The sequence below is a fragment of the Dermacentor variabilis genome, chromosome 1 (assembly GCF_050947875.1).
Source record: "Dermacentor variabilis isolate Ectoservices chromosome 1, ASM5094787v1, whole genome shotgun sequence".
Lineage (NCBI taxonomy): Eukaryota > Metazoa > Arthropoda > Arachnida > Ixodida > Ixodidae > Dermacentor > Dermacentor variabilis.
The window spans coordinates 290,459,467-290,476,382 of record NC_134568.1 but is presented as its reverse complement, the minus strand read 5'-3'; the positions used below and the strand labels follow the sequence as shown (position 1 = coordinate 290,476,382).

At 46.2% G+C, this 16,916-nt stretch overlaps 2 protein-coding genes across 3 annotated transcripts in view; one reads left to right on the top strand and one right to left on the bottom strand.

Moving 5' to 3' along the window:
• LOC142567125 (uncharacterized) overlaps nucleotides 1–3,989 on the bottom strand; it is a 125,499-nt gene extending 121,510 nt beyond the window's left edge. The window contains exon 1 of the mRNA XM_075677818.1: nucleotides 3,816–3,989. The gene's annotated coding sequence lies outside the window, so the exon portion shown is untranslated. The remainder of the gene's footprint in view (nucleotides 1–3,815) is intronic.
• LOC142567151 (uncharacterized) overlaps nucleotides 1–16,916 on the top strand; it is a 399,588-nt gene that overhangs the window by 100,237 nt on the left and 282,435 nt on the right. For both annotated transcript variants that reach the window (XR_012825178.1, XM_075677821.1), the window contains one exon: nucleotides 6,098–6,167. Coding sequence is in view for 1 of the 2 variants with exons in the window: in XM_075677821.1 (XP_075533936.1) it covers nucleotides 6,098–6,167 (70 nt within the window). In the remaining variant the exon portion in view is untranslated. The remainder of the gene's footprint in view (nucleotides 1–6,097; nucleotides 6,168–16,916) is intronic.

Below are 16,916 nucleotides of genomic sequence, written 5' to 3'. Positions count from 1 at the left end.
CTGATAGTGATTCCCAGTCGACTAAGGATTCGTGTGGAACTCGTGCATCACTTCCCCACAGAACTCAACACAAGACACGGAGCACAGTGTCAGTTTATACAATCGCAGGAATCGTAGGAATCCCATGTTACGTACATCCCATCACGTACAATATCTGTGGACATGCCCTATACCACCTCAGGTGCCATTATTACCATTCCTATTCTAAGGCAGCTCTTCACAATATCGAGTCTGCATTACATCACAGAACCTACGAGCAGATATCTGACATCACGGAAGTACACCACCATGCTCTTGAAAGAGGGCACAACATTGTCTTTCAATGGATTCCTGCTGTGGCATTGTCGGCAACAGCCTTGCTAACAAGGCTGCCCACTCTGCCCACGAAGACACCCAGACGCGTCCAACACGTTTGGTGAGGACAAACGCTGCCAGGGAACTTCGCCTACTTGCGTGCAAAAAGTCACAAAATTTCTGTAGTTGAAGTGCGTTCAATTGCCGATTGCATAAACTGGACCCCACGCTACGGCTACAACTGCCATCTAGCCTTCCCCGCGGCGAAACAACCTTGCTGTGCCGCTTGTGGCTGGGAGTGGCGTTCACGAACGCCTACTCCTATCGTATGGGAATGGCCGAGAGCCCGGTGTGCGACTATCCTGTAGGTGCGAGGAAACCATCGAGCATCTATCGTGTGCCTGCCCCCGCTACGACGTAAAACGATTCGTGCACTAGTACAGTACTTGAAATGGACCGGCTTAAGAGACCGTCTATAGTGACCCTGTGCATCCTCCCACACGCACTCAGTGCTTACTCTCCCCTTTTTTTCTCTTTCTATTCCCCTTGCCCCCACCCTTAGTGTAGGGTAGCAGACAGGCTTCTGCTCGTCTGGTTGACCTCGCTGCCTTTCCTGTCCTTGCTCTCTCTCTCTATAGATATATTAACGGGCGTTGACCACCAAGAGGCTTTCGAAACTTGCATGTTGTAGGAATGTGTGCGAAGCGCAAAGGCCTTTTCGACCACATACACATCGATGCAGACGGAAAACAAGTGAAACGCTGCTGAAATCGCCGCCACACCATGAACAAACATCCCGAAGGCAATATTAATGATAAACACTCCAAAGCGACGGAGAACACAAGCAAATAACTAAACGAAAGAGCAATAAAGGTATCTTTTCTCAGGGCATTGAATCAATCGAGAAAAGTTGCATTATAATGCGTACCAAATGAGGTGTGGTATCTATAAGTCGAAAAAGGTGCACCTTGTACGAGAGGTCTGCCATATTTGGAAAGTGTCCGAATGCCAATTAGACACTGCACCTTGACGATGTCCTTTCTCAAGAGTGTGCTTTGTTAAGTTTCCTGCGTGCGACATCCGACCCGAGGTGACCGTTACGCGTGCGCCGGTAAGGCAGCGGCCCGAGAGGACGCCTCCAAGGTCGGAAACCTGACCGGAGCGGTCCGCAGGCGGCGGCCAGCGCTTCTTCGGGCACCCGCTGGCGAAAGACTCTTCTCCAGCTAGGTACCCTAGCGACAAAAGGCTCAGGGAGGCGCGACGCGAGCAGATTTGTGCAAGCAGCGTCGTGCCAGGCGCGTGCGATCCGGCCAGTCGGTCGCTAGACGCGGGGGCCGGCGTGTTAATAGGCACCTCCGGGGTCGCACAAAGGAAGCTGGCATTAGCGCTGTGCATATATTTGGGCCGCTGAAAGGGAAAGGGGATGCTCCATCGTACTGCTTCCGAGGGGGGCCCGTAACGGTACAGCGCGACGACGAGTGGCCATAATAAGGGGTCTGGCGTTCTCCCTAATTGCCCGCTGTCGCAAGCGGCGGCTATCACTCGGTACGTCTCCAGGCCTGCAGTGACTAGGGGGAGGTGGTCATGCTAGCGGAGATCTCTCGACTACGGGCGCTGTGGCGCGTGCGCTCGCTGACGCGAATCAGCTACTTGAAGACGTACCCCGTTTCCCTTAAGGAACAACGGCCACTTCAAAGTGCCGAAGTTCGCGCAAGGATAAGATATTCTCCTGTCTCTTTTTCCAATTACAACGGCTTGGACACTTTTACTGTTACGAAATTAGCTTCTCGGAGGAAGGCTGTTGCTGTACAACGGAAGAAAATAATAACACGGAACTCTTTTCTGAGGTGTCTTTGTTTGCTCTATGGGCGCGATTTCCGACACGAGCCTGCTTTCCCGCTTAAAAACACCGTACGCGCGTGCATATATTGTCGCTACCAGTCAACCACATTTCATTGGATTCGGAGAACAGGCACTGCCGAATTGCAGTTATAATTCTTCACTGGGTCTGCACTGCGTTGATGTGAGGGCGTCGAAAGACTTGCGAAAGTTCTCGAATCGAGCGTGGACGTGCCTGAATGGATGTGCCTGCACGGATGTGCACTGACGCCTGTATTCGGAGACTATAAACACGCACCATGTGGATATTACTGCTTCATTAAATCGTGCCGTAGTTTACCTACACTTAACCTCAACAGGAAACCATGGAGGGGTTTCAGGATAAAACGTAAATATATCCTCACACCGCTAGATGCGGATACTTGTCGCAAGCATCGATTGATATTCGCAACCATTTTTCCTGCCAATTCACCATCACACTCGTCAGTCACGATTGCGCGCTTTTGGGGTTATATACAAATTAGTTGCTCACAGTCGACAGACTTTTGGAAAATGTTCTCACAGCTGAGGCAAGGAACAAGAAATCGGCGAACACCAGTGTGTCTTACGGGCGGTCTGCCAGTCGCGCAATAACCACTCCAATGGTGGGTGTGTTCGACAACACTCCAGTTTTAAGAGACGGCAAGAGTAAGAGCGCACTCGTACACGATAGTTCTGCGATAGACGCGACGTTACATTACGAGCGAACGCATTGGAAGCAATAAAAAAGTAACACATGCTACGGCGATGTCTCTTCTGAGAATCGGCAACGGTCACTGCTAAAGCAGAAGTTGGTACCGTCTTGAATTTACGCAACGTAACCCATGTATGCAGTTGGGCGGTAATCACCGCCATCGTTAAGATGGAGCCTTTCATGCACTTTCGGCATATAGACCGATGCCGAGCATACTTTCCGTTTCCCAAACGCAACGTGTTTCGTCTCTTCGGTTGCAGTTTGAGAGCTTTTCCCTTCCCCGCTTCATAGCAGCCTCAAACGTCTCGCGAAACACGCACCCGTTATCTCCAGAATTCCCCTTAATGTGCCATCGTCACTGGTGCCAAGCCGCACGTAAAAGGAAGAAGCGCGCCAAATGACCAGAACGTGCCGTCACGCTGGCTGTGCTGGATCATTATAACAGCGACTTCGATACGACGCTCGTGGGAACATGCAAGGACATAATGAACCGCGCGTGTTCATTTCAAACAAAGGGTCACTTCCGTTTGCTGTCTCCGAGACCAGATCCCAACTTGCAAGAGCTAATGAGCGCACTAGCAACGCGTCACAGAACATTCTTGCTCTTTTGGTCCCACTCGTCCACTGAAGCTGAAATCGTGCGTATTTTTTTTTTTTTGTGCTTTATCGTAAACCCCACAGGACATGTGCTGTTTACTTTCACATTTCATACGGGTATTTAAAAACCACAAAATCTGAGCGTTTTCAGATTTTGTAGTTTTTTTTTCTCCTCTCGCTTTCCTCGCAACTACGTATACAGCTACGGAACGGCCCACACACACGCCGACATCGTGCGTGAACGCATCCACTTTCGCGCGAGCAAAAGACGTTCGGCCGGGGCCTTCTCCAGACTGGCGAGTGCAGAGAAGGCCCCGCCGGCGCGCGAGATGTGTTGGACGGAGCCTCGTACCTTGCGGGTGGTTGTCGTGGCCGGTCAAACACGCGCAAACACACACAACGGTCGGAGTCCGCGAGCGGCGCACAATCCAGCGCTGCGGCGGCTCTGTAATCCAGAGGTGTGGTGGTTGGGGGGGGGCGAGGACCCCAGGCCGGCAGGTATCCGGTGGGGGTGGGGGGGCCCGGGCGTCGGTGCGCGCGCGTCGTCGCGGAGGAGCGTCCGTGCCAAAGGAGCCGCTGGCACTGGAGGGCACGCGCGCCGCAAGACGTCGGCCTCCCCCTCGCCCAGGAAGGGGGCACGTCTGATCGGGGTCGGTGGGCCTGCCGAGGTGATTCCTCACCACTCCGCCAATGAGCTGCTGCCGTGCATCTTCTGCCGACGAGGGGGCGGACGGAAAACGGGCACCCTTTCTCGCCGCGAGAAAGTGCCGGACGCGCGCGCGCGCACCGGGACGCGGCGCGTCTTTGGCGCCGCCGACGCCGGGCCCCGACCACGTGCGCGGCCCGGCGCCGCGTTGCCGCCGGCCGAGGTGCGCTCGACTGTCGCGCCGTTGTCGCGTGAGAGGTGCGCAGTTCGGACCCCTCCCTTGGAAGGACCTTTTAATCTTTTCTCCATCTTGGATCGTTATCTTCGCGCTCGCGATTCCTGACCCCGGGGGTGGGCACGGTTTATCGGACAAAGTGTAAGCACACTTTGGACGCATGCATACCGTTTGTGCGACCGGTCGTTTCAGACACACCATATCGAGGATAGCCTTCAAGCATATGCGTTTTAGTGCTTCGATGTCCTGTTCCTCTTCCCCAGTGCAGAATAGTCAACCAGGTTCCATCCTGGTTAACTTCCCTACTTTTCTCGCCCTTTTCTCCGGCTTTCAGTGGCTTTGGTGGCTTTGTCTGTTTGTATAACCATATTTTTAGAAAGTTATAGGACAGTGAATGCGGCACTATACCGCGTTTATGGAACTACAGTGCAATATAACAGGAAAAAAAAAAATACGGGAACAGTGGGCGCATCCTATTGCTTAATTTTTGGTTACACGTTTGAAGCACTTTATATCACAGTTTTTTCTTAGAGAACTGCTATTATAGTAGCAAGCTCTTGTTATACGCAAGCTCGTATACTGCATATGAACTAAAGTTCATATGCAGTATATCTGCTATGTTTCCAGTGATGTTGAACCAGCTCAAATCACTAAGTTTCTATAGGTCTCCTTGAAAAAAGTATGGTCTTCATTCGCTTCCAGCTCCTTGTTGGGCAGTTAGTGGGGAATCTATAGACAAGAGTGAGTGCTTGAACTTCCATGCAAAATTGGTTGTTGCTTTATTTTTACAAGCCGATCAAAAATTACCTGCTTATCTCCGCCTTTTATGCGCATGTGCATGCACACTTGTGAGCGAGCGTAGATTTAATCATGTAGTGTCGTTGAGCGGATCAAGGGCGGGAAGAAAGGACGTGGACAGGTCATCGTTTCTTCCCGCCCTTATTCCACTCAACGACACTACATGAGGCCTCAACTGGCCCAGCAGTCAACGCTTCAGGCTTTAAGTAGTTCTTGTAAAGCAGCAATAATGAACAAACAATTTATGACCCTAGCTCCCACCACATTCCGATCAATAATTGGAGGTAAGTAATTGCTGTGACAGGTTATAATTTTCGGGCTTTATTTTGATTTTATTGTTTATTTAGCTCGGCTCGCTGGAATGGATGTGTCGTTTGCTGTTACTTTTCATTAAGTACTTAGTTACTATGTTCATCTACCTTGGTACTGAAATAAAATAGTTCTACACCTTATTTCTAGGGGTGGTCGCGCGTATAGACTTTATTTTCAGTGAAGTGCATTGATAATTTAGCAAAACTCCTAAAACATTCTTTTATCTCTCTTTCTATTCAAAATATTGCATATTGCATTTCGAACATTCGTACGTCTGGTACTGTGCGTTTGCAGCGTTGTCTAACTCAAAGAACAAACAAAAATCTAAAAAATGTTACAACACATCGTCGGTCCTCCATCTTTACGACTGAATGCTGCTGCGCGCTAGAGAGACTCGTATATTTTATGAAGCTATGTTTGCATGTTTTAAGCCTGTGTAAGGAGAGAAGAGATACGCACATGCGTGCTATAGAAGGCTCTGTGCAACAAAATAAAGAAAAGTAAAGCTAGTGGGTGGCTACTATGTGTACCAAACGAGCATTTCACAATTCGTTAGGTCTAAGAGCTTGCAAAGAAAGAAAAGCAAATTACTCAGTAAATTTTCATTGCATCGTTTAATTCTGTTTATCTCTTCCGGATACAGTGGACACCTGTGCATCCCAATGACCCGCACACGTCTCCGCGGAGTTGTCCGAAGTCAGGTCCACGCTTTCGTAAGTATACGCCTCGCGGAAGCCCGTCCTCTGGCGGCGCAAGCGAAATTGGGCCTGAGCGCACTAATTCGACCATGGCACGGCGCACATCTGTGAGATTTGCTTGATCTGCTGAATGTGGCTGACTAGCTACTGAAATGGCAACATTTTCTCCGAGTTGCTTAGTAACTATTGTCAAGCGCTGCTGCCTGATGAACTGCTGCCTGACCATAGCATAGCACATGTGTGAGATTTGCTTTAAATAGCACAGCAACTGCTGCCTGACCACAGCAAAGCACATCTGTTGGATTTGCTTTAAATAGCACAGCAACTGCTGCCTGACCATAGCACAGCACGTCAAGTGAGATTTAAAGCAAATCTCAGAGATGTGATGTGCTATGGTCAGGCAGCATCGCTTGACAATAGTCACTAAGCAACTCGGAGACAATGTTGCCATTTCAGTAGATTTTCAGCCAAATCTAGCAGTTTTTTAGTTTGTTTAGTGGCACAAACGCTCTTTAATGGATTGAGGTATCTTTAGGGAATTCTCGACGTTCTTTTCGCGAATGGCAACAATATTAATGAGCAGTGCGTTTTTTGATAAAATTGATTATTGCAATGAAATGACGGCTCTCACGACTTTTCCATCAGATTTTATATTATTCAAACAAGTGTAATTTCTGGAAAAGTGCCGACATGAACACTTTGCCGTTGAAGTGAACAATTTTCTTAAATCTACTGTTCATGTGAGTCGCTGCATAGTTCCGATGTTCAGATGCTTCAAAAAGCCTGTTTACACTACGGTTATTTCTTATTGGAAATGCCTTTATAGCGGATCTTTCGCAGGTTCGCAACAAACTTAACTTATTCTAGCGGATTGAGAATGTTATTTTAGCGGAGTTCTCGCAAGAAAAAATAAGGACACTGCTCGATGAATCCAGACAGAAATGTCTCCTGTTCCCTTTTTATTCTTCGGGTGCATTTGTTCAACTCTGTGGAGAAATTGTGCATAGAGAAGTCTTTCTGTTTCTTTCGAACTTCCGCGCACTCATCGGACGAATATCGACACTTGTATAATCCTTCATTTGTCAGTTAGTATTTGCATTGAATATCTTTGAGTTAAAACTTGTAAGAGGCCCCTTTGCAGTCCTTGACTTTGGTACTACCTTCTGTATACACCTTTTGTATTATTGCGCGCGCAATAAGGTGTCTGTTTCATGTTGTAAATAATGAGCAAAGGAGCAAAGCACCGAGGCCTGTACATGGTAGAACGGTCCACTGACGTAGCCAGAAATATTTTTCGGTGGGGCAAAGAGCAGTCTGAGATTGCCTTTATGGGGGTGGATTAAGAGGAGGTAAATATACAGGCTTCTTGTACACAAACAGAGAGAGACAGAAAATAAAGCAACTTGACAGGTTAGTCAAAATAAAGTTGCTTAATGGACGAATTTTCGGCCGCATCGCTATATAAGTAGCGTCATTCCCTGACCTCCAATCGCAGTTTCCTGATTCTTCGCTAGAAAATGGTTCCGCTTCCGTCCGAGGCAATTCTTCCGCCTTCCCATGCAGCCTTGCGTGGTTCAAAAATCAGCGGGTAGAACACGGCGGTGCTTCCGTACTAAACCGGAATGGGAGATCGAGAAGGGAGCGGTGAGAAGAAGCGCTAGTTTCGCCGGAATACTGTGTGAGTGATTTTACTGGAACAAAAGGAAGCCGTTACTGCCTCTCGTGCGAGAGGCAGTAACACTGTACGGGTGGGGGAAAGGTGTATACTCTTTGAACCGCAGCAGCGTCCAAGTCGGCGCGGGCGCTGCACCGCCATTGGACGTCCCTCGCCGTCTCTGCGCTTTTGGCAAGAACTGAATGTCAAACCTTAGCTTGGATGTTGTAAAGCTTCTGCTTCTTCGAGTCTATTCATTTCTTATCGTCTGTCGCGGCGAGTGACCGGCGATAACGAAGACGTGGCGGCATGTTTGCCAATCACGAAGGACAAAAATAATGATAAAAAGTTGAAAGCCTCCGCATAATGCGGGCACTGTTTTCATACCGTTGCATCCGTGTTACCGCGGAGGTCCGCGTGTAATCACTGACAGTAGGTGAAACATCTATGTAAAGGACGCGAATAGTACGAAGAACCGAGCTAAGGAGCTAGCGATATGAAGCGAATTGACAACGAAGTGGAAATTAGCTTTTCTTTTTTTCTTCCGTTTTTGGCTCTGTAGAAATAATTACCGATACGGGTTCCAAGTTACGATACATTTACTATTAACAATAAAAGACGGAGGCAACGAAAGAAAGCGCAACTTTGCCTCCGCTGAGCGCCGAACCCACAGCCTCCGTACTCTAACAAATTGTCATAGGCTCCCTGCGCTTCCCGCCCGAGCTTGCACCATATCTCGCGCGAGCCAAAAGCTCGCCGAAAAGCCGGTCCGTCAAGCACAGCACCACGTGACGCGCGAGCCTCAGAAGAAATACGGGGCGTCCTGGCTCCGCGGAGTGTTTCCAGAGGTTGGCACCGAGTGCGGAGGTTGCGGTTATCGTGGTCTTTTTTTTCACGCGATCGACAGCTTGTCAGAATTGGAGCGAGAGAGAACACCTTATCTTCAACGTTGGCTCCTGCAATCGTTATAGTACCCTGGCTTACGCACTGCGTTTCGCGCCTGTTGACTCTAGTATCATACACTGGTCATCCACCTGTGGAGTAGCATGTCAGGCGAACAGCCAGGCTAACATCTCCATCCAGGATATCATCGAAGCTTCTCTCTCTCTCTCTCTCTCTCTCTCTCTCTGTGTGTGTGTGCGTGTGTGCGTGTGTGTGTGTGTGTGTGTGTGTGCGTGCGTGTGTGCGTGTGTGCGTGTGTGCGTGTGTGTGTGTGTGTGTGTGTGTGTGTGTGTGTGTGTGTGTGTGTGTGTGTGTGTGTGTGTGTGTGTGTGTGTGTGTGTGTGTGTGTGGTTATCCACTGCTTTCCAGCGTTAGTGTTTTTCAACATGGTAATTACATTACCATGCTCGGGATAGCATCTAACCATTTGCGCTATGAACATAAACATACAGCATGAGGGCGGGAATATCATTGAATCGGTAGAATATGATCATTATGATGCAATGCACTGCAACTCAATATTTTTATTCACGTGAATTACTTATTCTCGGCTAAATGCAACTTATATATACTGGATATCGGTTTACTCTGCAAATCATTAGCAGACAATACTAGATGGTAATGAAATCGCAACCACTGTAGTGTGACAGGATCGGCGAAGCTTATTTTTCGTGCATGGCAGTTTGCTTTGAACTTGTTTGTTTTCCTTCCAGTAGGATTAGCCGATAATATAGTGTTTTAGCATAATGTAACTGTTCCACACCTATCGCTACCGTCCCCCCTCCCCCCCCCCCTCAACTGCGCATTCGCAATAAGCCTCGCGCAGCGTCATCGGCGGCAGGCGGTATCGGTAGAGTTGTAACGCGGTGCTGAAATTAATAATTCAGCTCATAGGTACCGCGCTGTTCGCACGCATCAAGTGGTGGTGGCTCTAGGAAGTTCAGTTTCATTACGAAATTGATGCCCCCGTCAGGCGTGCGGGCGTTTCTGAAGTCGTTACATAGTAATAACGTTAACTGTACGAATGTGAAGGATGAAGGCAATTTATCTTGCGCCACAAATGCATAACAGGAGCAGAAAAAGAAGTAGGAATAGATAAAAAACAGGGGGGGGGGGGGCGGAGGCAGCAGAAAAGATAGCAAATATGTAATTTTGGGAGTAAGAAATGTAAGAGTGGTGAAAAGTAAGAGGAATATGTAAGTTTCCTGAGCGAAACCGTAGAAGAAAAAAGAAAGATGATCTAGTATTGTGCGGCGTTGTGGCAGCCGAGCGAGCTGGTCCACAGGTGAGCGTCTACTTTTCACCTTTTTTCCCTCCTTGAATATGCCGCGCTTAGAAGCATACCTTCATTGTGTCGGTCAGTTCTTTCGTATATATGGTCGGCAAAGCGTTTATTCGTGCTTCTTGTTTGATGCTGGTGGTCCTCTTCCGCTGCAGTTGGGTCTCCTTGAGTTGAGGCTTGCAGCAAGAGTCGTTGGAAGTTGTTTCTGGGAATTATGGGCCTCCAATATTTGCTTTCGTATTATAGTGGGAGCTTTTATTTTTTATTTTTTAGGAATCATGTCAATATTGTTGCCAAGGGACGTTATTTTTCAAAAATTAAGCTTTCCTAGCTTTCTGCAAAGATGCCAGAAGAATGGCTTGGGATCGCAAGTTTTTCACGTTTTGGTGTACATATAATCAGCTATAGGGTGTATTTAAAAATCCGCATCGTCATTAACTTTATGTACTCTTTCTCCAGCTAGACCGTAGTGTTACTTTACAGTATCCATGGTTTTGCCTGTAGTATCTTGTATTTGCATGTTTTTCATTGTTCTTTGTTCTGCTTTAGCATATGTACATCCATTAACACTATAGTTAGAACGTTCAATAAACTTCTTGCATTTGCAAAGTGAATGTTGTATTAGAGTTGCTCTGCTTGGTGGAAGGTAGAACGGGAATCTCCCATGTCCAGTTTTTCTTGAATTAAGGGATTAGAGGCGAAGGGAAAAAGATATTGCTAAATGTTGGAACAGTTACCCTATATGTCCCTATAATTATTTCTCTTGTTTTTTCAATTCGAGTTTGTCGCTTGATAAAGTTCCTTTAATTTAAGAAATCGATTTTAGACCCTCTTTTTTGATTCTTCATTAGCTAAGGTAGCTTGACAATTTATTGCATTCGACGCAGCTGTCGACCTTTGATGTAGGTAAGAAATACATTATGGATATTAAGAAGTAAGAAAAAAAAATGTGAGCTTATGGATTCAAATTATTTGGATATACACGTATGTTAGGCAAACTTTATTCTTCCAACTTTTTACGCGACGCTCGGAGTACACAACTCACCCCCTCGCGCGAAGCATACAAGTGGTCGCCATGCTATGACTATGGGAAAGTTCCTCCATCCCAGAAACTCTATGCTCCATCCAAGGCCGTACCTAGGAATTATATTCGGGAGGGGTTCCGTAGCGATAACTGCGGCTATATTGAAACATTATATACACTCACTCGTTTTTAAGTGTGAATCAAGTCCTTCGGTGACATACTATTAAAGTCGACTTTCATTAATTCGACTCTGGTTAGTTCGATCACGACCAAAGATCCCGACCGGCGCCCATGAACTTCTATGGGCCCAAACTTTCGTTATTTCGATCCTAAAATTGGCTTTCTCTGGATAATTCAAACTTGGCCAGTCAGCACGCAAGCGCCTGACACATACGGTGACCCCAATAACGACCCCGTTAGTGACAGCGTCTGTCTCAGCGGAGTTTATGGGACCGTGAATGCGTTGAACACGCGCCATATCTCCCATTGAAAACGCCTATTTTTGCCTGCACAAGGCATAGTTTCAAGCAACAACCGTAGCTCACTATTGTCTGATTATGGTATTTACCCAATTCTAACGAACTCCTCTTTTTTTCGCAAATATTAAGCCCAAAATTGCCTGCGCGGTGCAATCAGAAATGAAACCGAAATCGCCTGCAGCGTGGTTGTATGTTTACTCTGTAACACGGATGTATTGAAAAACTGTGCGGTGAAGCTGACCTTAGGAAACCGGCCGCCATTGGGCGACGCATAGTTTCCTTGCTAAAGAATAGGGTGCGCCATAGGCGGAAAGTTTTCATTATTTACGGAGTGGGTGGGAGGGGCGACCAGCTTTACGAACGCCATATATATATATATATATATATATATATATATATATATATATATATATATATATATATATATATATATATATATTCCTCACGGCTATATATATATAGCCGTGAGGAACGTAGTTCTTCACGTCACCATGAAACTCGATGGCACAGGTAGCAACAAGGCGATGACGGGGAATGTTCTCCACACAAATACTCTCGCATCCAGCGCCCCGAACGCTTCCTCAGGCCTACGGCAGGGGGTGCTCACTTTTTTGCAAAGCTTGGTGGCGCAACCCACCGCTCCGTTCCAAAGGGGACGCTCATAACATCCATCCATCCATCCATCCATCCATCCATCCATCCCTCCAGTGAGCATTGCATACCAGCAAGTATGAAGCCTGTATAGGGTGAGCCACAAAGCAACGAAGAACGTCAAGCGGAAAGTCAGAAAGGCTGAAATAATCTCATCGGTGGCGGCAATGGAAAAGAAACCTGCCCTAAGTAACTACCTACGAGGAAAAAACGAAATCAGGAAAGAAAAAATTTATGATAACTAAAAGGGAAGCTCATTACGATACGAACACGGAGTCACAATTACGGCACAATTCCACCAGGACGATAACATATACAAAGTACGAACCATTGTATACATGGCACGTTTTGAAAGAAGTGTCCGAGAACGCACTCACTAACTTATAACCACACAGACCCAGGGAAACGCACAGTTACACTTAAACTAATCGCCACAATACACGAAATAATGTTCAATATATATACAGTATATGCAATGTGTATGTAAAGTCAACCTCAAAAGTTTACGGGACACAGGAACTGCCAAGAAGCTGAATTCTCGCTAAGCGTGGTCACACAGCCTCGAATTACGTTTCAGCATGTAGTAGCCTTCGCCAGCTACACAGTGATTCATTCAATACGGGATGCCATGCCTTCACAGTGCAGGAATTCATATTTGAAGGGGAAACCGCATCCCACAAACTTCTGCTGTTGACTGTACAATAATGATGTGACTTCACATAGTTGAATAGCGATGCTGAGATACAAAGGTGTAGAAAAAAGACGTGTAGCTATTATTCGCAGTTGGAGCCGAAACCAGCGCTAGCCTATGAGTTACCGATCACAACCATGGCAGTCATTCTGGCAATCTTTGTAGTCTGCTGACAAGTACTTCGTATCTGTATGATCAACAACAAAATGGAAACAGTTTTCGTGAACTGCTTCGTTAGGAACGAAAGCCTTTTAGCTTAATATCATTCAAGCAAAGCCCATAAAGAGCACGAACGCGATGTCGACGGTCATATTTGGTAAGAACGCGCTTTTTGAGAGCCGAAAAAAAAAAAAAAACACGTCGACGCCGACTTTCATTTGCAAGAAAAATCGCGTTACGTGAATGTCGCCGCGTGGGTGTGATGCTGCTGTGATACTTGCAGTGATCCAAGAATTTACGTAAAAAAAGGTTCATTGAAGAGCGGCAGCTACTCGCTGGCTCCTGGGGCATGTACCCAGTGGCATTCACCCAGCGGCCCCACGGGTACATACCAGAGGTACGTCTTTTGAATCTTTTTCATGCATCACCGGTGATTTTTCTTTGCTCTTCCCCTATTTACATGATTAAGTACGCGACAATGTTAACGTGCACAGAAAGAAAACATCTGGAATATAAATGCTGGAGCTCCACGTCTTAGCGTAAACCGCGGTCAGTTCTGTTGGCGGAATGCATTTGCATCACAGTTTGCACTAGTGTTCTGCTTTATATATTACCTGGTGCCATGAATGTGGTCTGCCTCGTACAAGTGGCAACCTTTCTCAAAAGCAGACACATGACAATGCGTTTCCTGGTACCTCAGGCCTTAAAATCCGCAATGCGAAGTCACTGGAAGCACCGTGATTGCCTTCGTCACGTCGTCTGCTACCCATGCCAGTGCTGGAAACACATATATGGAAACACAAGAAAAAGCAATAACAGTAAAGGGGGAAGAGCAATGTGGCCAAAATGAAAGACAGAGCTCTATGGGGATACAAGAGGTACGAGATGCTGCGGGGTATGTGGAAAGATTCCAGGACTTACATTTGAAAATGTGGTTGTTTCCTTGAAATCAGGAGTACAATCAGTACTCGATGGCAACCAAAGGTCAGTGGGACACCTCGCACTGGGCGCTCACGGGAAGACTACAAATTAAGCTGTGCAGGGTGATATGGGCTTGACAAGTTTTAAAGTAAGAGAAGCGGACAGTAAAATTGATTATGAAGAGCGACTAAGGAATATGGAAGAAAGTAAATGGGCTGGGAGAATTTTCAGGTATTTGTACAGGAATAACAGTGATTCACAGCGGAAGAAAAGAACTAGGAAGCTTACCAGCAAGTATGCGGCCTGTAGGGTTAGCAGCACAGCAACGAAGAACGTCATGCGGAAAGTCAGAGACGCTGACGTTCTGATTTGAGGGCGCTTCTTTATGATGCGGGTGGGAACGTAGTCACGTAGTATTTTTCATATTTCTCAGGGTTTATTTATCAGTCGGTGAAAATTAGTACGGAATTAGTACGTCGCTGAATATACCGCAGTTAGATGTCCCTTGAGTCTGCAGATGCCTCATTGACACTCTGATAATTAGAATAGTACGTCTCGACTTAGATAATGAATTACAATTACGTAAATAAGTCTCACTAACGAGAAAAATTACTGACGGCTTCTCCACTGAACTGGAAATCTTATGCACGAAGTTTTCCTCAAGTAACGTAATTGCCTTTTTTTAAATCTTGGTGCATCATAGTTAATTGGGAAATCGTGTACATATTTATGACCTATGCGTGCAAGTGAAGATGTTTCCATAATAAATGTAACTTATTGGGAGAGTTTCTCTTTCTTTTTTCATGAGTCGTTAGCATTGCTTACTGGAAAGAGAAGCAATACTGAAACACATATCATTCACGTACATTTCCTTATTTCACCGCTCCACCTATATAGTCTTATGCCGTTTTCGACTGCGCTTCCCTTCTCTTGGTACCCATTCTGTAACCCTAATGGTCTAACGGTTATCTAACCTGCACATTACATGACCTGCCCAGCGCCATTTTTTTCCTCTTAATGTCAATTAGAACATCGGCTATACCCGTTTGCTCTCTGATCCAAACCGCTCTCTTTCTGTCACTTAATGTTATGCCTAGAATTCTTCGCTCCATCGCTCTTTCCGCGGTCCTTAACTTGTTCTCAAGCTTCTTTGTCAGTCTCCAAGTCTCTGCGCCATATGTTAGCACCAGTAAAATGCACTGATTGTACACCTTCCTTTTCAATGATAATGGTCAGCTTCAAGCCAGGAGCTGACAATGTCTGCCGTATGCGATCCAACCCATTTTCATTCTTCTATGAATTTCCTTCTCATGATCAGGATTCTCTGTGAGTAATTGACCTAGGCAAGCGTATTCCTTCACAGACTCTAGAGGCTGACTGGCAATCCTGAACTCTTGTTCCCTTGCCCGGCTATTCATCATTATCTTTGTTTTTCTGCATATTATACTTCAACCCCACTCTTGCACTCTCTCTGTTAACGTCCTCAATCATTTGTTATAACTCTTCGGCAGTACTGCTGAATAGAACAATGTCATCGGCAAACTGAAGGTTGCTGAGATATTCGCCGTCGATCGTTACTCCTAAGCCTTCCCAATTTAGTAGCTTGAACACTTCTTCCAAGCACGCAGTGAATAGCATTGGAGAGATTGTGTCTCCTTGTCTGACCCCTTTCTTTATATGTGTCTTCCTACTTTCGTTGTGCCGAGCTAAGGTAGCTGTGGAATCTCTGTAGACATTTTCCAAGATATTTACGTAGGCGGTCTGTACTCCTTGCTTACGTAATGCCTCTATGACTGCTGGTATCTATACTGAATCAAATGCCTTTTGTAATCTATGAAAGCCAATAGAGAGGCTGATTGCATGTACTCGTGCGGGTTTCTTGATTACCTGGTTAATTACATGGATGTGATCCATTGTAGAGTATCCCTCCCTGAAGCCAGCCTGTTCCCTTGGTTGGCTAAAGTCCAGTGTTGCCGTTATTCTATTGGAGATTATATTGGTGAATATTTTGTATAATACTGGGAGTAAGCTAATGGACCTATAATTTTTCAATTCTTTAACGTCTCCCTTTTTGTGGATTAGTATAATGTTTGCATTCTACCCTTGCAGTCAACAGACACTTCGTATAGAGAGCCGCCAGTTTTCCAAGCATTATGTCTCCTCCACCTTTGATTAAATCAACTGTTATTTCATCTTCTCCTGATGCTCTTCCCCGTTTGGTATCTTGCAAGGCCCTTCTGACCTCATCGCCAGTAATAAGAGGTGTTTCTGTACCCTGTTCATTACTGCTTCGAATGGAGGCATTGCGTCTCCTCTGGGTACTGTGCAGGTCAATATAGAATTCTTCCGCTGCTGTCACTATACTTCGTGATAGCTGATGATATTACCCTGCTTATCTTTCAGTGCATACATCTTGGTTTGTCCTATGCCAAGTTTCGGTCTCACTGATTTCAGGCTGCGTCCGTTTTTTACGGCTTCTTCTGTCTTTCTCACGTTATAATTTCTAATATCCCTTATTTTCGCCTTGTTGATCAGCGTTGACAGTTCTGCGAATTCTATCTGATCTCTTGAGTTGGACACTTTCATTCTTTGTCGTTTCTTTATCAGGTCTTTTGTTACTTGGGAGAGCTTGCCCACTGGTCGCTTGGATGTTTTGCCTCCCGCTTCAATTGCTGCCTCTGAAGCCAGCCTAGTTACGGTTTCATTCATTGCCTCTATGTCATCTTCATCTCTCTGTTCTAAGACTGCATATTTGTTTGCAACTACCAGCCTGAATTTGTCTGCTTTTACCCTTGCTGCCTGTAGGTTGGCCTGTTTCTTCGTGACCAATTTTACTCTTTCTCTTTTCAAATTGAGGTGAATCCTAGCCCTCACTAACCTATAATCACTTCACCTTACCCTACCCAACACTTCCACATCCTGCACTATGCTGGGATCGGCAGAAAGTATGAAATCAATTTC